The 27,330-nt window shown below is 47.6% G+C and overlaps 1 protein-coding gene across 4 annotated transcripts in view; it reads left to right on the top strand.

The window, feature by feature from the left end:
* Positions 1-27,330, top strand: part of TACR1 (tachykinin receptor 1) — a 170,047-nt gene that overhangs the window by 137,265 nt on the left and 5,452 nt on the right. For all 4 annotated transcript variants that reach the window (XM_059188171.1, XM_059188170.1, XM_059188169.1 and 1 more), the window contains one exon: positions 26,823-26,973. In XM_059188171.1, the coding sequence (XP_059044154.1) occupies positions 26,823-26,973 (151 nt within the window). The remainder of the gene's footprint in view (positions 1-26,822; positions 26,974-27,330) is intronic.

Here is a 27,330-nt window from a genome sequence, read left to right as displayed (position 1 = left end):
GGTTAAGTAAAAATTACATCAACCACAATAATACCCGGGTGCCACGTTCTTTTTAACTTTCCTAAGTACTTCACATTGCTTATTTCTACGTCTCCTTCCCAAAGCCCTCAAAGGTAGAGCTGCTCCCGTTAACCCTGTCTGGAGGTATGAAAGGATAAAACACTTCCTCAAGCTCACAGGGTTAATGACTAAAAGATCCAGAGTTGAAGTTCTGGTCTTCCGTCCTCTAGAGTAAAGTATTCTCCCTAAATCAACTGATGGCTCTAGACACCACATCAGCCTCCTGAGCCCCGTAATAATGCTCTTCTGTGGCGGGGAATGCAACGTATTTCCCAAGTTCTGAGGTAGAAAGACTATAAAATGTTGCTATAACTGGCCCAGTGTTAAACTGCAAATATTCAAAGTCCAAAGGAATAGCTCTTTCTGAGCACACCCATGGTGACAGGTGCTCAAGGGAAGAGATGACGGGGTGCGTTCTGCAGTGTGTTTTCGTGGATATGCTCTGTGTGTGTTCGGCCTTCAGGAACCCTCCCTTTTTCCCAGGATGGAGTGACTGAGCCCTGCATTTTTCTCCCTCAGAACATTCAAAGAGACATTCAGTGTTCCAGCCATTTGAAACGTGCGTTATACTCTTATAAATATTTATAACAACTTAATTAGGAAGTTCTAATTGCATTTCGATTTCTAATTTCAGTAAGAATTATCTCTGTCCCAATCTTAATATCCTGAAGTGTAAGTAATAGACATGGAGCAATCTTTTGCGAGATTGGAGAGCATCTACTTCCTTCTGTGCTGTGAGCTGTCAGCAGACAGCTAATTACTTCAGACTCAGCTTCTGGCAGCCTTCTCTGCACCTTGTGATGCCAGCAGCCTGCCTGCGATGACACAGCTGCTTAGGAAATGTAGCCATTTCTCCACTTTCAGCCTCCTTCTCTCCAAATCACCCCAAAGACCACCATGGGATCAATCTTCCAGAAGGTTGCTACAACGGGGACATCTCCCTGAAGAATAATCTCTCAGGGGATGGATGGAAATGATTTACTCTATACTGACACGAAAATGTATTAGGTCTAGAAGCAGAGTCTGAACTTCTCCTGAAATACAAATAAATCGCATTTGAACATAGAGGGTGAGGCGGGAAGAACATTCCAGAGAAAGAGTGAGGATGGATCAAGTGAAAACAGGAGGCAGAAAATCACAAGGCCTTCTTGGCAATGAGTTGCCGGTGGCGACTGGAGATACTACTGGTACCCGTGGTGGAAATGTTCCACGAGAGACAAGGCAGGAAAGGCAGGCTGGACAGCAGGGGACCAGCAATGGAGGGCAGGAAGGACAGGGGAGCTGGGAGCAGAAGCTCAGGGGCCAAGTTTAACATTTGAACTATAACCAGGAGAAAGTAATACAGTTTGGGGAAAAGAAATGTGGCAAGGATGGGGAGGAAATTTCAGAGGGGAGAGACTAGACACAGAGAGAAATGCTAAGGAGTTTATGACAATAGCCCCTTCACCTGTAACGGGTCACGGTGCAGCGGTGGTCACGTGATGGGACAGAAAGGCATGACTAGGAGAAAGGGAGTAAAAAGCTACCACGTGGAGGAGGTGTGGGACTGACTTTGGGTGGCTCCAGAGAGCAAAATTAGGACCAATGAATGCAAGGGACATGCCATGAGGCTTCCACATAAATACAAGGTCGGGAATAATTACTACTGGGAAGTCATGGTCCAGGCTGCCCTGTGAAATGGTCAGCTCTATCATTGGAGGGGTCTCAAGTGCAGACAGAGTTTCAGTGCTTTGACAGGAGCTCGTGGATACTGGCTCAACATCTGTGTTCACTTCCTGTGAACTTTAGAATTAGTTTGTCACCTTTTTTTCCCTATAATTCTGAGGACCTTCAGGATTTATGGTGAAACAGATAAAAAAGATGGTGGGAAGGAGAATGAAGAATAAAGAGTCCTCATTTACCCAGAAACTACAAGAGGCAAGTCATGGTGCTAAGCATTTTGTATACAGCATGATTATCAGAAAAGGAGTGAATGAGTTACAATTTGCTTTTTTGATGCCCAAGGAAGATCTTTATTCCCCTGAATACATCCCTTCTGGCGCCCTGTTCACATCTCTGTGCTATTCCTGCAAGTGGTGCTTCCTAATGCTGCAAGAAGTATGGGTGGTTTGAGTGACACAGGTTGGGCGGAACCTGGGAAAGCAAACTGAGATGCCATTGGGTATTTTGCCTACAAGAAGAGGATCTTCATAGAAAGGAGAGGGGCACCTGGTTTGGTCAGCTAGTTAAGCGTCTGTCTTCAGCTCAGATCATGCTCCCAGGGTCTTTTGGGATTGAGCAGCACATCAAGCCCTGTATCAGGCTCCCTGCTCAGTGGAGAGGCTGCTTCTCCCTCTCCCTCTGCTCCTGCCCCCTGCTCATTCTCTCTCGAGCATGCTGTCATTCTTTCTCAAATAAATAAATGAAAATGTTTAAAAAAAAAAAAAACAGAAAAGAGAAACAATAAAACAGAGGCAAGTGGGAATGAACAGAAATTAAATTCTTACTATTATGCTAAGTGAAGTAAGTCAAGCAGAAGAAGCCAATTATATAGTTTCGCTTACTTGTGTAACATAAGGAAGAGCATGGAGGACATTAGAAGAAGGAAGGGAAAAATGAAGTTGGGGGGAAATCAGAGAGGGAGAAAAACCATGAGGGACTATGGACTCCAGGAAACAAACTGAGGGTTTTAGAAGGGGGGCGGTGAGCACTGTGATGGGTATTAAGAAGGGCACGGATTGCATGGGGCAATGTGTTTTATACGTAAACAATGAATCATGCAACATGACATCAAAAACTAATGATGTACTACTGTATGGTGACTAACATAACATAATAAAATTTAAAAAAATAGTATGAATAATACTAGATTTTTGTCAAGCCCTTATAAAAGCCAGATACTATGCTAGGCACTTTTTAAAATTTTTATTTATTTATTTGACAGAGATCACAAGTAGGCAGAGAGGCAGGCAGAAAGAGAGAGAGGAGAAAGCAGGCTTCCCGTTGAGCAGAGAGCCCAATACAAGGACTCTGAGATCATGACCTGAGCCAAAGGCGGAGGCTTTAACCCACTGAGCCACCCAGGTGCCCCTATGCTAGGCACTTTAAATGAACAATCTCATTTCCCTCTCAGAAACTCCCATGAGGAGAACTATAATATAATCTCCACTTTTTAGATACATAAATTGAGATTCAGCAAGTTTAGAGAATCACTCAAGGTCATACCACCCACAAATTCAGGCAAAATCTGTTACTCCCAACTCAAATGAGATAATAACTAAGAATCCAAATGGAATCCAGACAGGGACACTGCATTTAGCCCTGCGATCCCAATTTAATTATTAGTTTTGGTGTTCATGATCACCACAGCTTGACAGCTGTGAACTACTCTTCTTCCCTCCATGACTCTTCTGAATTCTCAGTAGATTCAGGCTGCTGAAAATTTAACAGGAGAGTGAAGAGACCAGGGACTGGGTCTGGGCTGCTCCTCGTGGTGCCCCTAGCGTCCCAGACCTGTTCCACAGTAAATACATGGAAAGAGGTTAATGGGTGAAGGAATGAATGCTCGTGCTCCACTGTTGACCACAGTACGGGGCTCTGCCTGGGTGTGACCTCCTCAGACCCCTTGCCAGGGTGTCCGTGTATTTATGTTGTTGCCAAGTCAATCATCATATATTTGTGGATTTTTGTGGCGCCCTGTCAGCCATTTACCAACAACCTCTTCTCCCTTCTAGCCCCTTCTGGAAGTGTTCCATCTGATAGGAAGAAAAATTCATAGCCAAACCATCTGACCTCTTAAGGCAGATGTGCCAGCCAATGTAGATTGGTTGACAGAAAAAGCAGTCTCTGGTCTCAGAAGACCTGAGTGTGAATTCTGTCAGTACTATTGCCCAAAGTCTTCCCTCCCTGAGTCTCAGTAATCAGTAAAATGAAAGTAGTAACAGGTATGTGGTGGGATCCTTGTGAAACTGCTTGTACAAAGCATCTGGAATCTAAGAGACACCTGGTATGTATTAGTTTCCTCCCCTCTTCCTGTGGAGGAAAATACTCAATTAACAAAAGAGTTACCTCTCCAAGACTTCGAGTTGCCAATGTCTGTGAGAGCTGGGGAGGCCGAAGAGGTGAGAACCCAGCCCCCATCACACTGTAGAGATGAGGAAGACATACAGAGACAAGGTGCAGGGAGCCCAGTGTTGCACCGGTGACCAACAAGGCCAGCAAGGCCAGCCCCTATGACCACACCAGCCATGGCCCATTAGTCCCTTCACGCTGCCCTTGGAATTACTAGAGAGGCCAGACTGCCAGCTTTCACAGATGGCCTCTTCCACGTTTGGAGGGGCATGTGCTCTGTAGGAATACCAGCCTTCCAGCGGAGTCAGCTTGGACGGCCTTCCTCACTCTGTCACCTCCTAATTGACTTTAAGAGGCAAACCAGACGTGGAGCTCCCAGAAGCTGGATCGACCGGGCTGTGCTTCTACTCCATTAGCCCTTCCGCTAACAAAGTGCTTTATCAACTTCTGTATGTGTAAAGCTGCCTGGGATGGGGGTGGGGGAAATTGGGGAGGTGAAACCGTCAGGGAAAAAAAAACAGCAGGTGATAGATTCTCCTGAGACATATGGAGTAAAGGGCACCAGCTGCCCCTGGACTGAGAAGTATCCATCATGTGACGAGGTCTTTTCCCAGATACTGCCTGGCAGGGGAATATGAGTATTTCATGGAATCCCACCGATACAGTCCGGTCCCTTTTTTTCAGATATGAGAAACTGAAGTCTAGCAAGAGGAAGAGACTTGTTCAAGGTCACAGAGGACGGAAGAGCAGAGGCAGATCCAAGCACAAATCTGCATCCGCCACTTACTTGCTGTGTTAAAAATCTCCTGCCCAGCGTGGTTGTCCACCTAACCATCTATCCATCTCTCCTAGTAATTATGTCATGTTTTGCTATATACCCATAGTATAACATGATGAAACTATGTTGTACAGATTCAAATAAGTTCCTACTCCCTGGTGGTTTTATTTCTTTTTAAAGATTTTATTTATTTATTTGACAGACAGAGATCACAAGTAGGCAGAGAGGCAGACAGAGACAGAGAGAGGGGGAAGCAGGCTCTCCACTGAGCAGAGAGCTTGATGCGGAACTCGATTCCAGGAACCTAGGATCATGACCTGAGCTGAAGGCAGAGGCTTTAACCCACTGAGTCACCCAGATGCCCCTGCCTGGTGGTTTTATAGAGACTCTCTTAATGGCTAATGTTGGACATAGGATATCAAATATTCCTAATTTTTGCCTTAATGTCTATTTGTCTGATGTTCACATAGTGCCTCTTGCTTGTAATGTTTCCTTCTGTTCTTTATCTGTCATCTTTCTGTGTCCTTATGTTTTGTGTGTATCTTTTATAAAGAACATTTAGTTGGATTCATTGTCATTATAGTTGTTTTTAAAATATAATCGTACCATTCCAGCTTTTTAACCAGTTAATTTAGTCTCTTTATATTTATCATGATCATTGACATATTTTGATTCATTTCTACCTTTTTATTTTCCTAGGACATTTATTATATATATATATATATTTTTGGTTTTGCCAAAGAATGTATATAACCCATACATAAGTCAAGGCACATGTTAATAATTGAACATGAGAATCTGGCACACGTCTTGTGCACTAGAGCATTAGTAAGCCACAGAAACTCTCTTGGCTTCCCTCTCATTCCTAAACAACAGACTGCTTAGTTTTGCTTGATTTTCACCTTTATAGAAATGGTGTCTTACTTCATGTAGTTCTCATGATTAGTTTAAAATTTTTGTTTAATATTTCATCTCTGAGAGTCATCTGTTATCATTTGTGGCTGTGGTTCAGCAGTGTTAACCGCTGTATATTATTCCGTATGTAAGTACTCCATAATTTATTTACCCACTCTCTTACTTGTTGTCACTTTGGAGGCTACTGACGTTTTGCAGCTGAAAACATTTTTATGTATGATTCCCGAGTTCCAAGTGAAGGGTTTCTCTAGGGCACGTATCTTAAAGTGAAATCAACTTGGGTTTGTACATGTTCAACTTTGTAAGATAATGTCTTTAAGATCATCATTTTTCAAAGTGAGTGTACCAACGTCCACACCCACCAGCAGTGAGTAAGAGCTCCTATTGTTCTATGTCCTTGCTAACACTTGGTGTTGTCAGACTTCTTTATTTTTGCCTCTCTAGTAAATGTGAAATGCTATCTTGTTGTGGTCTTAATTGGCATTTTCCTGAGGAAGGAGATGACTGTTTCAAGAGGAGGGAGAGTTCAGCTGCAGAGAATGCTGTTTCCAGCGGTAATGGTCTATTGAGTCACCCCTCTCCAAAGTGTCTGCCACTTAATAATGAGACAATGTCTGCACACAAAGGAATGGATCTATTTTTTTTTTAAGATTTTATTTATTTACCTGACAAACATAGACCACAAGTAGGCAGAGAGGCAGGCAGAGAGAGAGAAAGGGAAGCAGGCTCGCTGCCGAGCAGAGAGCCCGACGCGCGGCTCAATCCCATGACCCTGAGATCATGACCCGAGCCGAAGGCAGAGGCTTTAACCCACTGAGCCACCCATGCACCCCAAGAATGGATCTTGAGTAGTATCTAATCAGACCAGTGAGAGAGGGGACATCTAGGAAAAGGAGTCGGTTCACAGGACCCCACATGTAGGATGACCAACCATTCTGATTTGTCTGTAACTGATGGGTTTCCTTGGATTCAGGACTTTAAAACCAGAAAAATCTCAGGCAAACTGAGATGAGCTCCTCACCTACCCACACTACACATACTTATGTCCTCCAATCCTAGTAGTCCTAACACATTTTATTCCATTCAAGAAGCCTAATTCTCATGCGAACACACACCTAAAGCAGGCCTGGCCTCTCTAAGGCAGATGGCGGCAGACAGCCTACAATCTGAAGCCGCCCTCTCACCTAAAAACATGCCCCCAATGGCCCATCCCTGTTCTTAGAGAATAAGGTGAATAAAAGAATTTTATTTCTCACTTTAAAAGAAAAGTCTGGATCACATTGAATTTTAAGCTATTTTCCCAAAAAATCCCTATCTCCCCAGTCTGGGGAAATGTAATGTGTCAAAAAAAGAAATGTCAAAAACGGTACAGGCCCTGGGGCCAATCTGCTGGGAGAATCAGCCACATGCGATAGAGCCATGTTATGTACGTGGACACGCAGTCCACACTGTGCCTCCCCTACAAGGCCTGGGTACACCCACGAGCTCCTAGTGGCTGCCTGTGTCTCATAGCAGACTGACTAGGGCTCTTGCTGGAGGTGGCATTTCAGAGAACGAAGACCACAGGGACCCTCCAATGTCAGTTTTTCCCTCTCGCAGCAAGTTCTGACAGCACTAGTCCACACTGGTATCCATGGTTTCTTACCTTGCAGATAAACATGGTGCCTCTTGTGAGCTGGGTTGCCGTTTAGCAGAAGCTTGGTAAAGAGTGTAACATGATCAATGGTTACCAAAAAATAACTAATTAGTAATATAAATTCTAACAGGTGTGGCTTATCTCAGACACTTAATGTGCCATATTATTCCAGGTCGCTTTTTGTTCGGGCAGGGCCCAGCATGGGGAGGGGCCACAACAGGTGTCCTTTATTTACTTTAGGCATTGTGAAGTTGCCTTCGGGTGCAAAGCCCTTGCGTAGGAAAGGGCTTCCCAGCTGGGCTGAGGGGAAGCTGTTCTGTCATTGCCTCACCCTGCCTGGCAGAGACAGTCCTTCAGGTGGGCTTGGGAGCCTCGCTTTGTTTGGCCCGTGTCTCTTGGTCCTATACGAGCCTGTGGTAAAGGAATCCACCCAGAATCCTGTTAAATGACCAGATGAGTGAGTGTCTCAGGAAGTGGCAGGGGATGTCCTTCTCTCTCCTCCTATTTCCCCTCGAGCGGTCTCCAGACACAGGAGCCTATATCAGCCCACCCTCCCCACAGACTGACAGCCCCCTCCTCCCAGATGTTTTGCGGCAGGGACCACAGCCAAAGTCCCTGGCAAATCTGTCTCTGGGGAGGAATTTGGACGACTGCCCTACATGAGACTTCAATTAGGATTGACACAGTTTTAAGCTGATGACTTTGGGTTCCCTCAAAACAGGTAGGTGTCCACCTGACTCTGGGCAAGGAGGGCCCCAGGGGCACCCTCATCTGTGAGCAACCACCACGCCCTCATCCTTCAGTCCGTCTTGTCTCTTTCGGCCTCTGTGCCCTTCATCCCATTTAGTAACTGGGCTCACACCAGTTGCCTCTCTGGCCGGCAACAACACCACGTGCGACCCCTGGTCCCACACACCTCATAGGTGGTGGTCAGACAGAAGATGCAACCACCAAGCCTGGTGACCCACCTCAGCGAGTCACCACCCCCCTCACCCCTCTTTCTCCTTCCCTCAGAAATAAAGTCACCCTCTTAGACTTGCCATGGGAGCTTGCACACACCGAGGATGCGGGAACTGTCTGCCAGCTGGGGACCCCCCTCAGCAGCCAGTCGGGGGCACCCGGGAGCAGGGCAGTGCTGCGGTGGGGAGGCAGGTGGTGAAAATGGCATGGACGGGCAGCAGCTCGTCTGGTTGGTGACTGGAGACAATGACACACACAGACGGCCTTGAGCAAAGGCCAGATTCTCAGTGGTTTCCAAACACCCTGTTCGCATGCCAGCACCTAGTGAAATTGTCTCTGTTGATGTAGTGAGGTTTTTTAACTCAAAGGCCTGCCTTCTATGTTGAAATGATGCCCTTACATCTTTCTATTATTAAAATATAATTTACTGAATACAGTGATGATGACTGTTGTCACTAGCTTAGCTGCGTCTCCTTTGTTTTAGCTTAGGTTAGCTTTCCTTAGGTTAGCATTTGTAATGTCCTTACTTGATACAACGAGACTGAAGGGGAAAAAAAACCTACATCAGTCCCCAAGTTTTGTTTACCCCCAAGTTTTCTGTGAAGTGGAGAAGTGTGTGACCACAGAGCTTGAGGACTTGGGCAAAAGCGTCCTGAAGTCGACCTTACCTTGTGAACCATCTTCAGGGCACCGGCCGTGCTCCAGGCACTCGGAAGCTCGGGGTGAGCGTGTCCCCACCCCCAACACATCCTCACTGTGGTGAGGAGTGCACCCGCCTTTCGGCCTCTCGGGGTCTGCTGTCAGGAGGTCCTGCTCAGCAAGCAGCGCCCCCCCCAACAACCGGTGTCCCATCAGATGATGTGACCTGCAGTCTGCTAATTTGGCAGCACTGAAAATCAGTCTGCCTCGAATCTTCTTTCTCCTGGAGAACGGCTTACAGATCAGCATGGTTGGCCTGCATATGCCTCTGAGGCTGTGCCTGCCGACAGAGAAGGGGCCTGGGCCCCATGGGGGCAGCCCCTGCACTGGACAGAGCTCCCTAAGGCGAATGCCCTTTGGGGGTCCCTGGGAGCCAGCTGGCCGGCCAGCTGACCCCAGAGACACCTATGTGTGCCACAGACACCCGGTGTCTCTCAAACCACAGCCAAGATCCCCAGCAAATCTGTCTCTGGGGAGGAATTTGGATGACTGCCCTACATGAGACTTCAATTAGGATTGACACAGTTTTAAGCCGGTGACTATGGGTTCCCTCCTAGAGCGCTGTTATCCTCACATGTGGGTGGGGCCACCTGCCTGAGGCACCTGCCTGAGGCACTTGTTCAAATTCTTGTCCTAGGCCCTCCCTCTAAATCTCGGGGGAGGGCCCAGGAATCGTTTTTTTTTTTTTTAAACATGTCCATGGTGATTTTTTTTTTTTTACACAATCTGAGAATAACCACCATAGAGATGAAAGACAGCAAATGAGTTTTCACATGGTGGGCAAAGCCTCTCATCTTTCTCCTTCTAGACTCAGGAAGCCACCTTCTTTCTTATCTTTAAAAATGATTTTTGTTGTTATTGTCCCATTGGCTCTGACTTGTAGTCAGAGAGAGTCTAGAATAAACCTGGGTTGTCCTAGTCAGTTTGGGCTTCTGCAACAGAAAACGTCACATTGGGGTTCTGCAACAAGGAACATTTATTTATCACAGTTCTAAAGCCTGGTAAGTCTAAGATCAAGGTATTGGTCGATCCAGCTGCTGGTGAGAACCTTCATCCTGACTTACGGAGGGCTGACTTCTTGCTTTATCCACACATGACGGGGACAGTGATCATCTTCTTGTATCTCCTCTTACAAAGTCACTAATCCTGTCACGAGGGCTCCATCCTCATCATCTAATTACCTCAGAAAGGCCCCACCTCGTTGGACCATCCCGTTGGGGGTGAGGGTTTCAACATGTGAACTGGGGGACACGAACATTCAGTGCATGGCAGGGGCCTTGCTGGAGAGTCATAGTGAAAAGCAAAAAGGTTTTGAGGGTGGACCCTTACTGGCCCTCTTCCCACTCCTGATTTTCTGGGACTGCAGAGAGACGAAAACAAGGAATGACCTCCTCCACCCACCTGCCCATGGTTCCCCAAGGGGACAGTGGTTCCCTCAAGGTTCTGCTTTTCACTGCCATGTTCAGCAGAACACAAAAACCACCCGCGTGACCGGGCCAGCCAGGAGGGGTTAGGTGAGGGTCGTCACAGTGAGGAAGGACATGGAATGGGATAGAAATGCTCAAGAGTCTCTTAACCCTTCAAGGCTTCACTTACTCCCAGTTAGTGTGCCCTGTGGTACCCTGGGGCCTCTTGGGACCCCATTTTCACAGTGTGAAAGCAGAACAGTAGAGTGGAAAAAGAGAAAAAGGTCGATTAAAATCCCAGCTCACACCACATGCTAATACTCCGACATCAGTCAACATCAAATCTAACTGCAAACCTGACGGGATAAAACCCCACCTGAAGAGAATCGGTGTGGGCATTAAACAGGGTCATGTGTGACGACTTGCTGGCTTGCAGCTGGGGCTCAGTTAAGGGTAGCTCCAAAAATGTGTGGACCAAGGCTTTGCTCTCAACGTGTTCCGGCCTCCCTGGCCTCCCCTCCCCAGCCTCAGCATTCCCACCTCATATTCTTACATTTCTTCCCCTCCCACACCTGGCATCTCCCAGGAATGGTAGCGAAAGTCAGGGAGCCAGGACACGTATGGCCATCTTCGTTTGTGTGTGGCCGTCTTCACTCATGCCACCAACAACCTTCGAGGGGAGGGGCCTTGAGGAAGGGTAGGACTGCTGTTGGTGCCACCGGGGAGAGCATCCCAGTAGCATAAATAAGACCACGGTGCTGGGCTGCACTGCTTTCCCTGGTGATGGTGGGAACTCAGCCCCTTCTCTTTGCAGTACAATGATGAAGGAGTCAACAGATTTTATGAGCCCAGGTAGTAAATATTTCAGGCTTTGCAAGACCTACAGTCTCTGCCACAGCTCTACCCTCTGCTGCCGCAGCCCAAAAGCCATCGCCGACACACTCAAATGAATGGGCATGGCTGTGTTCCAAGAAAATGTTATTTATGGTCCCTGAAATTTGAATTTCATGTCATTTTCACATGACATGAAATAACCTTCTTTTGATTTTTTTTTTAACCATTTATAAAGGTAAAAATGATTCTTAGGGGCGCCTGGGTGGCTCAGTGGGTTGGGCCGCTGCCTTCGGCTCGGGTCGTGATCTCAGGGTCCTGGGATCGAGTCCCGCGTCGGGCTCTCTGCTCGGCGGGGAGCCTGCTTCCTCCTCTCTCTCTCTCTGCCTGCCTCTCTGCCTACTTGTGATCTCTCTCTCTGTCAAATAAATAAATAAATAAAATCTTTAAAAAAAAAAAAAAATGATTCTTAGCTCACAAACCCTGTGCACACAGGTAGTGACCCGACTTGACCTGTGGGCAGTAGCTTGTGGCTCCTGCTGTGAAGGGCTGAAGCGTGGGCCCCGTAGCTTCAGGGGACCCAGGTCCACGTCCGACCATTCCTCCCTACGACCACTACTCCCCAGATGCTCAGCTATACGGGAGCTGCCTCTCTGTGTCTCAGCTTCCCAGCCTGCAGAGTCATGATAAAACTAGGGGTGTGTGTCTCCTCTGGCCGCTGGGAGGAAAGTCTGGAACCCACGAAACTCTTCCAAGGCACAGAGGAGCACCAGAGTGCAGAGCACAGGTGTGGTGGGAAAAAACTTGAGACTCAGGGTCGTCAGATTTAGGGTCTAGTTTGAGATCTGCTGCGTGATCTTTGGAGGGAAATTCCTTAGTTTTAAGTAAAGTTGGAATGATTTTGCTCACTCTGGGTGGGGGTGGGGCATTGGCTGAGAGGGGGAGAGGATAGGTGGTGGGGTGAGAAAATCACAAAATAAATACGGCTGCACTTGGAAAAGTGCACTTACACTTGGAAAAGCTTTGTATCACCCAGACCCCAGATCTCAGTTTCTAATTTTTTTCTCCAACAAAAGGAACCGACTCACACACATACACACACCAATACTGTTGGAAGCAAGAGACATTGCAGGGGTGGGGGTGGGGGTGCAGGAATTAGAAGAGCTCCCAATGGCTAAAGCTGGGGCAGTTAGAGCAAAAAACTAAAGTAGTATTGGATTATGACTGAAAGTATATGATACATATACGTGGGTCCATATGGACATAAAGGATTGAATAAATTAGGAAATGAGGAAGAAGTGACAAATGTTCTATTTGTCCCATATTATCCCATGCAGAAAAATTCCGAATAAGTAGCTACTCCACTGTTAAGGAGGGAAGTACAACTCTTTGCTCCTTAAGTGTGGGCAGTGCCTGGTGACGTTCTTCCGGGGAGCACAGTGTGGAAAGGGGCGGGGAGGAGCCTTCGCCCGGAGGAACCTGACAATGCCTCCTCAGGTGACCCAAGTCAACACCAACAGCCATAAGCCATGTGGAGGGCATGTGCCCTTGATCTTCTGTGATGAGAATGGTACCATCCTTTTTCCCAAGCCAACATAGAACTCCTGGGCCGCTTGCTCAGACTCTGTCAGGGAGAACCGCCTGGCGCACCCCCGAGGGCACCGTTCACACAACTGTCTGCAAATGGCGTCCTGGGGCTGTTCCGGTGCCATGGCACGTAAGTGCTTTGCAGTCTTTGTGCCTGAGTGTTATCATCTGTAAACAAAGATTACTGAACAGTAATTATTATCGCCTGGAGGCCCGTCCGTACTAGCATCTGTCTGGCCCCTGTCAGTACTGAAAGGGGCTGTTGAGTTACACGTACACTCTTTACGCCACGTTCTACCTGGGCCCCCTTTGAACCAGGATTGTCACATTTTGGAAAACCATTTTTTTTTTAAAGATTTTATTTTTATTTATTTGACAGACAGAGATCACGAGCAGGCAGAGAGGCAGGCAGAGAGAGAGAGAGAGAGAGAGAGAGAGAGGAGGAAGCAGGCCCCCTGCTGAGCAGAAAGCCCAATGCGGGGCTCAATCCCAGGATGCTGGGATCATGACCTGAGCCGAAGGCAGAGGCTTTAACCCGCTTAGTCACCCAGGCACCCCTGGAAAACCATTTTTAACCAAGATGCCATCTCTCTGGAGCCGCTTTCCATCCCAAACACAGTGAACGCGTGAGGCTGAAGGACTGGGCCAGAGGCAGGGCCCCGGGAATGCCCTCGCCCTCAGCGCCTGCTCCCCTTGCCACCCACCCCACCCCTGCCCCTTCTGTCTGCGGATCACAGCCTGACTGTGCCTGGCCTCTCCATCCAAGCTCTGCCTCCGGACGGCTGACTGGGTGTGTCTGCTGCCTGGGCTGCTTGCCAAACACTAGTTGATTATGCTGCAGTGAAGGTGTTTTGAAGATGTGATTAACACGTACAAGGAGGGGACCTGAAGCAAAGCAGACCATCCTCCACAAGGTGGGTGAGCTTCACGGTCAGGGGCAGGCCTTCAGAGCAAGAGCTCAGGGTTCCTGGAGAGGGAGTGACTCTGCTCCAAGCCTGTGGCATGGACCCTTGCATTCCTAGCCAGAAGGCCTTTGAGTATGGGCCCGGCGCCCTCCAGACGGAGGCCAGGCCCCTGTCTCCCAGCTTTCTCTTGGTTCCTCCAGTGTGCCCAGCTCATTCCAACTCAGGAGCTCGTGCCTGCCCTGGTCTCTGCGTGCACCCTCCAGCCCACACCCTTATATGGCTGCCTCAGCCTTCCGGGCAGTTCACCAGATAGTCCTCGGCATGTGGGGTCCTCGTGTTCTCCATCACCACCCCCACTAGTTCCCGTACACAGCTAACACATGCATGGTTTTATATCTGTTTGTTCGTATATCTGTTTAGCATCTGTCTTCCCCCACTCGAAGCTTCTTGAGAGCAGGCACCGTGTCTTTTCCACTCACCAAGTATCCCTAGATTCTAGCACAAAGTCGGGAACTCGTGACCAGTCGGATGGCTGAGTGAATGGAGCCCAGCAGCAAGGGCACGGCTCCTTCCACATGTTCCTCCCCCATGACTGAAGGTGCTGCCTCAACACAGGGCTGGCCTCCAACCCAAATGGGTGACTTTGTTAACAATATCCATATACACAACCCTTACGAAGCCGAGTTCCCTAGCACCTAAGCAGAGTCAAGTTCAGGAAGCCTCGTTTAATAGATAAAAGTACTGAAAACAGGAACTCTATTAAAATGTAGCCAAAACAGCTGTCCCCAGCAATAACCACCAACAATTCTTTGTCTTTTCTGACCTCCTGCTCCCATTACCCATCTCTGCTTCCCTCTGGCCCTCCCCAGTCGGAGCCTCCTTCCCACATCTATCCACACAGACTTTCTGTCTCTATGGCATAGCTCAGCTCATCTTTTATTCCAACAATGAAGACCCCCCCTTTTTGTTTGTAAGAGGAAAAGACTTCATAAAAGATGGTGCGGAAATGACTAGATTCTCCTTGGCCAGCTTGGAGAGGCATGAGAATCTATCAAAACTCTCACGTTAAAAATGTTTGTCCTCTCACATACGACTCACAGCAGACTTCAAATTGATTAATGTAGTCTCCTTGAATATTTCTTGTGAGACAAATAAATTGCATTGCTCAGTTTGTTAACGGAAACTAGAAGTTGGCGGCCTGCGTGGCTCGTGTTGTGGTGGTCTATTGTCTATGCTAAGAGACTTTTGGCTGAGGAGCAGAAAGTAGGGTGTTTGTCTTTCCCACATATTTCAGCCAACCGTGAGCCTCTTTGGGCTCAGGGGTCAAGGCAGGAAAAGGCACTGCAAATGCAAGAATGAATTCAGTTGTACACTGGAAGCTAAGACTTGGCCACATTCCAAGTCACCCATGTAGACGAAACTGAATGCCAGGGCTGATGTTTTAAGCTATGCTATTTTTCAATAAATTACCTGTCATTATGAAACACTGTGGATAATGTTTGTGTTTGATGTATGTGCTGTTCATTCTTAGAAAACTGTGGTTTCCCGCTCTGAGTGACATTTATCCATTCTTCTGAGCTCATCGGAGCAGAAAGAGGAAGAAAAAAAAAAAAATCAAGGACTGAAATGGGAGAACAGATCTGTTTTCTATTCCCATTTCAACCCTGAGTGACTTGAACAAGGCAATTACCTTCCCTGTGTCTTAATTTTTCCATTTAAAATGGGGTTAGCAATCTCGGTCTCTTACCCCAAGTCCCAGAGGTAATGACACGAAGTCAAATCTACTTTGCTGAAACAACTTTACAATGAAACTGCTGCACCCAGGAAACGTGAGACTTCTGCCTCTTTTACAGACAAATAGCTGTTGACATGGTTCCACGCTTGATGCGAGATTTCATCAGAAGATTCCACCCAAAGAAAAGGAAAATGGCCACTAACTGGCCATCTGTTAGGAGGTGTTGTTGCTAAGATTTGCCTTGCGAAGAGGCATTACATTGCAGGCGCAGCAAGAGAAGTGGGCACTCGGCATGAGGGCCAAGAGTCTGGGAACTTAGTCTAGACAGGGTGGGCAAGCTCTTGTGACTAGGATTGTTTTGATTATTGTTAAGTGTTCTTCAGATCCCACGGACTAGAGGGAGGGTAACCACCAACCAACACCCACATTTCTGGTGCAACTTCTATCAGGAAATGTTTACTGATACCAGTTGGCACCAACGGAAGCAGTTTTTAAACAATGCCCCACAAAAAAAAAAAAAAAAAAAAAAAAAAATCACAGTATTTTCAAACCTCGACAGAATGATCAAGAACCAGCATCAGTGCTGCTGCGAGAATCTGAGCCCTCCCCACTCAGCATTTGTTACAGGCTCTGCAGCCAGGGCAGAAGCTCATCCCAGATCTGTCCCTGGTGACTCACCCAGCAAGGAGGGTTCTGCTGCAGCGACAGTCTGCCAGCCTCACGCAGAGCAGAGCACAATAGAGTTAACTATCTGTAGGGGGGTTGCGGGTGGGTGAGTTATATCAACAAAACATTTATCAGTGCTCACTGATCCTCAGAAAGAAAAAACATGTCACAGACAAATGCAGTCTTGTTCTCAGTGCGGTTGTAATAAACCAAGGAGCCTTGCAAAGCTCATGCTACATTGGTAAACACTGGACCAAAGTGCATCCTGGAAAATGGCCTCATGAGGGATTGGGGGTGAGGTGTGCAGGGTGCAATGAATGCAAGCGGATAAAAGGAGAACATGCGTGCCGCGGTAACGCGGTTAGGAAAATGCTAGTAACCCAAGGGAACAGTTGATTGGTCCGTACGCCGGTCGCAGTTTGGCGCCACCTGGCGGTGGTTGTCTTCGCAGCCCTACCACGGGGATTCCTGGAAGAGCTCCAGGATTGGGTGGCATCCGCCAGACAGAGAAGATTGAACAGGGAACAGAGTACTCAGGGGCTTCTTGGCTGTCTCCCTGCCTCCTGAGACAGTCTCCCTCTCCCCCACATCCCCTACCCCACCGAAGCAAGAACCTTCCACCACCATGAGAACTCTGTGGACACCACGATCTCTGACCAGCCGCCTTGGTCCCACTCTGGAAATCAGCCCTCCTCCTTCATTTCCTCCAAGCCCCACTGACACGGCGCTATTCGGTGGGGCATATTTTACAGAGCCTTAGAGGAGTAAGCGTAGAAATCAGAGAATTACGGCAGAAGACAGGATTGGACTTCCTTGAATTTACTCACAGCTACCCTATTCTTTGCCATCTGGTGAGCAGTTCTCACCACAGGCAAATTCTTGCTGGTGGTGCCCTTTCTCAAGTCCCTTGCTTCTGGTCCTGAGGCTCAAGAACACTTTCTCTCTCTCTCTCTCTCATGCTTCCTTTCTCATCTTTCTCTTGCTTGTTCCTTGTACTTTTGATGTTCTTTCCCCTCCTCCCACCAGAGACAGGTTTCGCATTTTTTCTCCCTACCGCAAATAAAGCTTCTAGCCTACCTTTTCTTGTCCCCCAACCACAATAAAGTCCTCAGCCAAACCAAGGGCCATATGATTTAGTCTCTCCTCTCAGCTTTGGGAGTGTGCAGAAGCTTTGGAATTCAGGGTTTATTTTTTTCTTTGACATAGAAACCAGTGAAAATTTCCGGCAAGGGTTATTATCTTCCCATCTCTACCCCCTCCCCATTCTGCCCCTGAGCAAACTAGAAGGAGGAGCAGCGGTGTGGGTGAGGGAGCTTCGTTTCTTTCTGCGGGCGTCCCTTGTTTACATATCTCTTGTTAGAGCATTTCCAAACTCTGGAGCCATTCCTGGCAACACATCGTCTTTTGTTCCCTTCATCTGGGAGAGCTGACAAAGAAAAAATCTGAAACCAGGACATCGTGAGAGCCAGTGCAGGGATGGGGCTGGTGAATCTGCCATGTGACATCTTCTGGAAAGCTGAAAGCCTGGCTGCAAATAGCTGAAATTATCCCCTGACCCTCTACTTAAGAAATGTGAAGCTCTGGGGATATTTTATTTTGGAGAACTGAGTAAAAAAGTATGAGAGATGTACTGCCATGGAGAAAAGATATACTACAAAGCCACAAAAAAATGAGTGTGGAGAGGGCAGCAGATAGAAGAAAGATAGACCAAGGAAACAGAGCAAAAGTCTCAAACAGAGCCAAGGAATCATTAAAGAAAACAATGTGGAGTTTTTTGGTCATAATACTCGCCCAAATAAATCCCTGATGGACTGAAGAGTTACAATGCAGATAATCAAACAAATGAATTAGAAGACAGTGTAAGCAAATACTTTCATGATTTTGGTATTGGAAAGGCAATTCTAAGTATAGTATGATAGAAGCTACAAAGAGTTCTCGCAAATTAGTAAGGACCGTATGAATACGGATTGTGACACAGTGTTATTTTTGAAGTAATATAAAATACACTTGTGTATGCATAAATCTGAGTGTGCCTGTGCATATAGGAATAGGAAGACGTTAGTCGTTTTTATTTAAATTTATTTCAAGATCATAGATTATAGGAACTTCTAAAGTTTTCTTTTTTTTTTCAAGATTTTTTAATTTTCCGATGGAGAGAGGGCATGCGCATGTGAATGGGGAAGGAGCAGAGGGAGAGAATCCTTGAGCAGACTCCCCACCAAGCACAGACCCCACGAGATCCTAACCTGAGCTGAAACCAAGAGCTGGATGACTGAGCCACTCAGGCACCCCTTAAAGGTTTTCTTTTAACCCTTGCCTGTATATTCAAATCCACAATGAATATAAAGTGCTTGTAACAAGAAAACTGTTGATTAAAAAATAAAAACGTAGGAAATGCTCAGGCCTGCAGGCTCGGTGCCTGCAGGACGCGCATTCAGGCAGATGCCAGACACACTCCTGAAGAGGGTACCCTCAGGAGAACCTCCCGCTGATGGGGGACGGAGCAGGTGAGGGTTCTAACATCCCTCCGAGCCTGAGATGCTCTCTTTCTATGAAACATTTCCCTGGTGCCACTTCTGCAAGAGTGATTAAAGAGGAACACCGCTGGGCTCTGCCTCCAAGGACCACAGTATCTAATGAAGCAGATAAAATATAAAAAGTTGCCTGGAGAACACATCAAAATTCTGACATGTATGGTTTGGATAGTGACTGCAGAAGAGATGGGCTTGATCTCCTGTCTCGTTCACTGGCAGGAGCTGAGCGACTCTCTCCAGGAGGCAGGCCCATTCCGCGGTAGGAATTTTGTGAATTCAGTGAGTTCACTTGAGCATCTGCTTTGATTGGTCAAAGCACATCCTAAAAGAGGTTGACTTAGGGGCCTTTCTGCCCCGAGCTGATGGCTGGACGCGGTCGATGGAGGTTGGATCCTAGCCCCTCTCTGAAGATGAGGGAGAAGGACCTGTGCTCACATGACTGTGACCCAGAGGAGATTGGTCACAAACAGGGGAGGGTTCTCAGGGGCTTCAGTATCCCCTGCCTGGTCCAGCAACACACAGATGGCATCTTTTGGCTGCTGCCCTCCCCTCCCTCTCATGACCCAACATTTTAGGAATGGAATCTCCACCTACTGCCCCCACGTCCTCACTCCCATCAGCGAGCCCACCTGCTCTAGCCTTTGCGGACCACCCTGAAAACAACCTCCCATTTCCAAAACAACAGAGCAAGGTCCAGTCCTCATCCCACCCCTGCCCTCCCAATGCCCCTCCCCCCAGACAGGCTCCACCAGCAACTGGACTCGCCCCTCCCCACTCTCCCCTCCCTCCCTCTTCCCTCCTTCCCTGGGCTCACTCCCACTCTCCTCTCCCCCCCCCCCAGGTTCCCCTCATCTTCTCAGGCTTTTGGGACACCCAAGGGCTCCAAATCGAATCTCCATCCAGGTGGTTCATCCTAGCTCCAGTCAGAGCCAGATGTCCAGCTGCCTGCCTGAAGGTCAGCATGTTCAGGTATCCACTTGCTGACCTCCCCTAGCAAGCCTGATCCTCCTTCATGGTCCTGGTATGAGGACCTCACTCTCCCCCATTCACCCAGGCCAGAAATTGGCTAAATTGTGCCATTGGCTGCCAAGCCTACGAGCCACAGCACTCTTGGAGCCTTCCCCCACCCCCCCCAGGCTGCCATGGCTCTAGCTCAGGCCATTGTCACCCTCCAGCCTGGATTCCTGCCCAGCATCCTAAAGGCTGGTGCCTCTAGCCAGGCCTGCCTCCATCAGAGCACAAGCATCTGATCATGTTGTCTAAAATCATCTTGTGGTTTCCCATCACCTTTAGAATACATTATAAACTCTTCAGCCTGTCATTAAATGCCCTTAATGATTTGGCCTCTGTCTACCTTTCTGGACAAGTGTCCTGATATGTCCCCCAAGGGCCACATTCCGTTTGGCTGATCCTCTGTCAGTGCCTTTGCCCTTGCTGCTGTTCACCCTCCCTGCAGTGCCCACCTCCTGCTGATATATCAGGGCGTGGCCCAGCACACCTCCTCCAGGAAGCTTCCGTGATTGGCTTAGTTGAGAGTCTCACTTCTGCATTCCCATTCCTCTCCAGGCACTTAGTAACAAAATACCTGCAGTATTCCGGGTAATTTTTTAAATTGTTTACGTATGTATCTATTCTTTACATCTCGTATATATTTATAAAGGCCTCTGACACCTCTTTCAGTGTCTCCACTCCACTTGAAGAGGTCATCACACAGGTCACTTCCTGTGTCACATTCCTTGGTGCTTCTCTGTGTCCCCCGCAGGCTGAGCTCCCTGTGATGAGGCCCAAGCCTTGGACACGTCACACAGGCCCAGGCATATAGTAGGTGCAAAATAAACACTTGCAAAATTTATACATTAGTAGATTGTCATTTCCATCTGTCTCCAAGAGGGCTGCGAGGGGCTTTGGCATTTGGTCTAGTATCTAGAAGTGAAAGTGAACCAAGACATATATGGCATTTTCTTTCTTTTGCTACAAAGAAACCACTTATCTGTAAAGAAGACAATTCTTTGGAAGGACAGAGTCAAGCAGGCATCTAGCACCGTGCTCTAAGAAGCAACAGTCTGAGGGCTGCCGGAGGAAGAACAAGAGGGGATCACTCAGCTTGTGTCCAACGAGGGGTGGCCCCACAAATCCGGATGCAAAGAGGGCTCTGGGGACAGCCATGCTCCCGGTCACCTCAAGTTTGCAGGACCATCCCAGAAGGCGGACTCAGCGTGTTGCTGGTGACCTGGGATGGAGTGGTGAACGCTACTGGCCCCAGGTTCTCAGTGTGAGGAACTGCATAGGTCCCAGCTGCCAGCAGCAGGAGGCTCAGCGACGATGACTCTCAGCCCCAGCTGCGAGGAGAATCACAGGGGAGCTTCTGAAACTCCTGATGCCCAGGCAGCCCTCAGGCCAGGCTTCAGTCGGAAGCTGAGTGTGGGAGCCACACCCTGGAATTTTCCAGCGCTCCCTCGGTGACTCCAATGTGCAGCCACGATGGAGAGCCATGCGCTTCAAACTTGAACTTGCACATGAACCCCCAGGGAGTCTTGTTAAAATACCCATTCTGATTTGACCCTTCCAGAGTGGGGCAGGAGAGTGTGTATCTCTCACAAGCCCCAAGTATCGCTGATGGGGCTGGCTTTACAGCTAGTGAGTGGCGCGTCACAGGGGTATTCAAGAAGTCAGTGGCTGATTACCTGGTATGGAAAATGTGGAGAGGGTAATGCATTGGATAGGAGCTAAGATGACAGCAGTGCTCATCAGTCTTTCTGTTACAGCTGAGGTCTCCCACCACCACCTCCAAACAGCACTGTCCACAGAAAGTCACTCATAAACCCAGCAAAGCAGAGTTGTTTATTAGAGTGAAAACGCACACCCCAGAGCCTTTCTTCCTCCCACCTTGGAGCACCTAGAGCCTCCATGAAGTGCATTAGAAGATGCTCTGGATAGTATTTAATACACCCATGTATCTGATTTCAAATGCTAGGGATTATTTCAGAGACCGGAACTGTTGGTGCTTGAACAACGAGGGGACTCCAGATAGTGAGACATCAGTAGACCTGGATTAGTGAGCAGTAAGGCATTAAGGATGGGCGAATCTGCAGGATTTGGGGTGACACGGTCTGTATTCAGCAAGTTTATACTGTAAAATGTGCTGCTTAGAGGATTGACCAGGAGGGAACGAAGATGTGATGTTTGCGTGCACCTACCTTCTGCATACCAGTGAGGCCACCAGCAGAAGGTAATGATCAGAATCCGTGCACATATCTCATCAAGCAGGAAGGCAGCCAAGCCATCCTTGCTGTCACAGCCTCTTGCTGTCACTCCCAGTCCTCTCTCTGACTCGCCTCTGATGCATCCCTGACCCCTCTTCTCTTCTCCCAAGGCAGATATTAATTCTGAGAGCTGATAAAACCCTGCCTGGCAGGAACCATGGAACTATCGGAGTTGAAAGCCAAGCAATAGCACAGAGCCACACATAATAGGATTACACAAGGTTCCATTGGCCCGCTCCCTAAAATAATGATTTTGGCAAAAAAAAAAAAAAATTAATTACAAGACAGGATTATCTCCAATTAACTACAAGGATATGATAAAATTTCTCCAAGAAAGTGTCAAGATGGGACAAATGTATTTATTTTCATATTTTCTACTGATGGAGTTTCATTTATTTGACTGAGAGCCATTTAGAAATTTTGATAACTGAGACATTGTTTAAATTGAGTGTTTGCAATTTCTACATAAAAGTGGTTTATCTTGGGTGCCTGGGTGGCTCAGTCTTTAAGGCTCTGCCTTCGACTCAGGTCATGATCCCAGAGTCCTGGGATCAAGCCCCGTATCAGGCTCCCTGCTCAGAGGGATCCTGCTACTCCCTCTCCCACTCTCCCTGTTTGTGTTCCCCCTCTCACTGTGTCTCTTTCTGTCAATTAAATAAATAAAATCTTTAAAAAAAAAATAAATACATAAAAGGGGTTTATCTGAGCAAGATTTAGGGGGATGCATTTAACCTCTGATCCTTCTAAGAGTCAAACCTACAGGTTGGTTTGGGGTGTTTTTTAACGATTTTGGAGAGGGAGGTTGTTGAGGGGTTCCTGGAGGGAGCAGAAGACTGTGCTTCAGGAGATCTAAGACCCCAGCTCCACTAAAATGTTCTTAACGGACTTTTTAAATTAAATTTATTGCGATAAAATATTTTAACATAAAATTTACTACTGTACATTCACGGTGTTGTTGCAACCGTCACCACAATCCATTTCCAGAACTTTTCCATTATCCCAGATTCTGTACCTATTATCCCATTCCCTCCTCTGAGCCCCTGGCAACCTCTATTCCACTTTCTGTCTTTATGAATGTGCCTATTCTAGATATTTAGTGGAATCATATACTGTTTGTCCTCTTGTGTCCGGCTTACTCACTTATCATGATGTTTGCAAGTTTCATCCATGTTGTAGCAGGTATCAGACGTTCATTCCTTTTTATGGCTGAATAATATTCCACCATCAATTATATACCACATTTGGTTTATCCATTCAACGTTTGAGGGTCCATTTGGGTTATTTCCACCTTTGGGCTACGGTGAATAGTGCTGCTAGGAACCTTGGTGCACAAGCATCTGTGTGAGTAGATGCTTTCCTGCTTCCAAATCATCTGGGTATACATCTAGAAGTGGAATAGCTGGGTCATATTTCTATGTTATTCTTCATTATTCCTGTTCTAGAATAGACATATTAGTGCTCTACCTGATTATAATACTTTTTAACTGAAATTAAGTCCATACTTCTTGTTGTTTACAAATAAATAAGAAAGCCACTTTTCCTTCTTTAAAAAGAAAGAAAGAAAGAGAAAGGAAGGAAGGAAGGAAGGAAGGAAGGGAGGGAGAGAGAGTGAGAAAGAAAAAGAGGCTGGGGGCTCCTAGGTGGCTCAGTCGTTATGGGTCCGACTCTTGATCTCAGCGCAGGTCTTGATCTCAGGGTTGTGAGTTCAAGCCCCGCATTGGGCTCCATGCCCTACTTGGGGGAAAAAAAAAGTCTGATAAGTTATGTTTACTGATCCGTTTAGTATTTTCCTAATGGTCTGATCTGATCTTTGATTTTTCAAAGGGCACTTTGTTTTAAAGTGCAAGTTTATTTTCTATTCAGGTATGGCGAGGCCAAAAGATGAGGACACGATTGCTATTGAAAAAGTAATTTATTACTCATAGTTCCCAGGACGCAGGGCCACAGGCAGAGAGAGAGCTTGGGGGGACTTCAGGAAAGACTTAATTGTGTGTTTCAGAGAAGGAATGGGTGAGGCAGGGTAAACAGGCTTAGAATTGGACATTTTGAATCATTTCCATGGTTCGGCGCCCCTCACTGCCCAAGGTGGCCCTGGGGTGATCGTGGCAGCCAGAGAGCATCCCACGGCGTAAGAGCCCCTGAGAAAACAGGTGGGGGGAGGGGGGAGGGGCGCTGGGTTGGCTAGGGTGTAGATGAGAGTCACACCAGCCTGAGTTATCTCTGGGAACCAGCTAGCACAAGGAGGGACTGTCCTTTCAGGTCAGCAAGGCCCAGACGTCAAAGCACCAGCTACAGAAACTAAGAAACATGGTTAACTCACACTTCAGTGAAGTCATAAATCTCCAACAATGGGGTTCCAACAGGCTTGCAGACCTTGGACTTGAAACAGTGCTTCTCAGGGATAACCATGTGCCAGAATAACTTGGAGAATTTTCTCCACTGTGGTTTCCTGTTTCTACACTCAAGGCCAATTAAATGTGCGTCTCTGAGCACTGATCATTTTAAAAGCTCCCCTGGGGATACTCATGATTCCAGGCTTGAGAACCGTCGGTTTAGGGCAGTGTTTCTCAAAGTCAGAACCTGGACCAGCAGCAGCAGCGTGGCCTGGGAATTTGTTATAAATGCAGATTCTCAGGGGGCGCCTGGGCGGCTCAGTTGGGGTAAGCGTCTGACTTTGGCTCAGGTCATGTTCTCAGGGTCCTGGGATCAAACCGCATGGCAGCCTCCCTGCTCAGTAGGAAGTCAGTTTGTCCCTCTCTCTCTGCTCCTCCCCCATGCCCATGCACTCTCTCTCTCTCAAAATAAATAAACTCTTTAAAAAATAATTAATAAATAATACAATAAATGCAGATTCTCAGGCGCACCCCAGACCTGCCAAGTGGGAAAGTCTAGGCGTGGCGGAGCCCTTTGTGTTCAAACAAGCCATGCAGGTGATTTTGAAGCTGGCTCCAGTTTGGAAACCGGTGGTCCAGGGTAAGGAGCACAGGTGACGACTGCAGGATCCTCCCATCCTGTCCCTCACCCAGTGCTCTGAGGCGCTGGCCCCACAAAGCTCAGCTAAGTGTTTTGCATGCCAACTAAGTGTCAGTCTGCATGAAGGACTAGTGTTCCGGGTAGCAGAAGCAGGTGCCTCCTGGTGGTTCCCAGGGTCTCCATGCCCCCAAATCTCCAAGTGGCCTCTACAGCGAGTGGGAGGAGAGGTCGGGATCAGGTAGGAAACTCAGGGTGCGCTCTCTGCTCTGGTGGCTGGAGAACCCAGAGGCTCCCAGACGAGGTGACAATTGAGGGGCCCCCGAACAGCCTGATGAGACACAAAAGGGACACGCTCAGCACCCTGTGTTGCTGAGTCTATGCTGTGTTACTTAAGAGTTCTCCCAGGGTCCTCAAGTTGCAAATTTTAATACTCAGAGGAGGCTGAATAAGTAGTAAAACTGTGCGGCAAAAAAGTGATTGAAAACATAGTACTGATAAAGGACAGAAATGAAGCAAATTAAGTGGGTATTCCTTATTGGGGGAAAAAATCAGAGAATAAGCATAAACAGAGTGGAAGAAAATACCATCGGGTGACTTTTCTCTAGTGACAAGAAGCTGGTTCTGGGGTCACAGTCCGGCTTTCTTATCCCAGCTCCTCTTTTTAGCAGCTGGATATTTGGAAAATTTCATTCCTTTCTAAACTTCAGTTTCCTGGTCTACAAAATGGGATTATGATTGTAGCCTCCTAATCATTTGTTTTCGGGATCAAATAGGACAGTGGTGGTTAAGTGCTTGGCATTGTGCTCCTCACTAAATAAAATCTAACTACCTGAATACCATACATTATTATTAGCACAGTGATCTAGAGTGAATGCCCCAAAACAATGACAATTCCCACTGACTATTACTATCAGGACACTGAGCCTCTGTGTCAGACTCGTGTCAGGAGAAAGGGGTTACAACCAGCCAGACATGTCAAGGACCCCTTGAGAAAAATATCCTTTCTCAAAATTCAATATATATATATATATATATTTGAGTCTCCTATTTTGGAAGACGCTGCCTTAAACAGAATAGGATAAGTTATGCTATTGTAACAAACCTCAAAATCTCAATGGTTTAACATGACAAAGGTTTCTTTCCTGCCCCTGTTTCAGTCAAACTCAAGTCAGCTGGTGTGTTGGGAAGGGACCTGGGAAGCATTCATCCGGAGATAGGTTTTTAAGGGCCAGGCTTAGAAGTGGCTTGTACTTTGTGGCTTTCGCCCACTGATCCTAGTTGTAAAATAAATTTCATCTCTCTCCTCCAAGCTAATTATTCTTACACCTGGAAAGCCACTGGTCATACAGAATGGGTGAGGAGAGCTCGCCAACCCTCTAGTGATTCTTGTCTGAATGTACAAGTTGGTCCACACTCCTGCACCAAAACTGAACCTAATTGTAATCTGATTGGTAGAAACTGAGTGGTACGAACACCTCCTGCATTCCAGAGACTATACTTCTATTAATGCATCCTCAGGTTGCATTTTTTTGGAGGGAGAATGTGGGGAATATTGAACTTGCTATCAACTAAAATTGTCATGGGTATACAATGAATTCAGTCCCCTTTCATCAGTGTTTATTCTTCTCTTCAATCTCAAAAGGAATCTCAGTTATGGAGAGAGTTTCCTCTAGTTTACCCATTTTTGTGTCACCCAACCATTCAGTGCAGGTGGCAAGCCTCCCTGGGTGTGCCTTGCCATCCGAATGCTGAGAAAGGGAGCTGCCAAGCCTTGACCGCCCCTGTCGTTTCTTAGACTGACGGCTCCCATGCTGCTTGCTGCAGGTACCACATCTGCGTGACTGTGCTGATCTACTTCCTTCCCCTGCTGGTGATCGGCTATGCGTACACCGTGGTGGGCATCACGCTGTGGGCCAGCGAGATCCCTGGGGACTCCTCAGACCGCTACCATGAGCAGGTGTCTGCCAAGCGCAAGGTAAGGGAAGAGCAAGCAGCCCCGACCCGCCTTGGCTCAGGCGACAGACTGGCAGGCACTGAGCCCCAGAACCTCCACAGGCATGAGACATCCCTGGGTCTGTGGAACAGTGGAGGGGAGGGCGGGGTGTAGGGAGGCGGCGGGAAGAGGTCATTCTTCGCTGTATTTGTAACCTGGGCCTGCCTGTACAGGCAGAAGCTATTTCCCTCTTGCCTTAAGCATAAATGATGGGACACTTGGGTGGCTCAGACAGTTAAGCATCTGCCTTCAGTTCACGTCATGATCCCGGGGTCGTGGGATCGAATTCCGCATCGGGCTCCTTGCTCAGCGGGGAGCCTGCTTCTTGCTCTGCCTGCC

Source organism: Mustela lutreola, chromosome 9 (genome assembly GCF_030435805.1).
Source record: "Mustela lutreola isolate mMusLut2 chromosome 9, mMusLut2.pri, whole genome shotgun sequence".
Classification (NCBI taxonomy): Eukaryota; Metazoa; Chordata; class Mammalia; order Carnivora; family Mustelidae; genus Mustela; species Mustela lutreola.
Note: the sequence above shows the minus strand (reverse complement) of the source record. Positions and strands in the feature narration are given on the sequence as shown.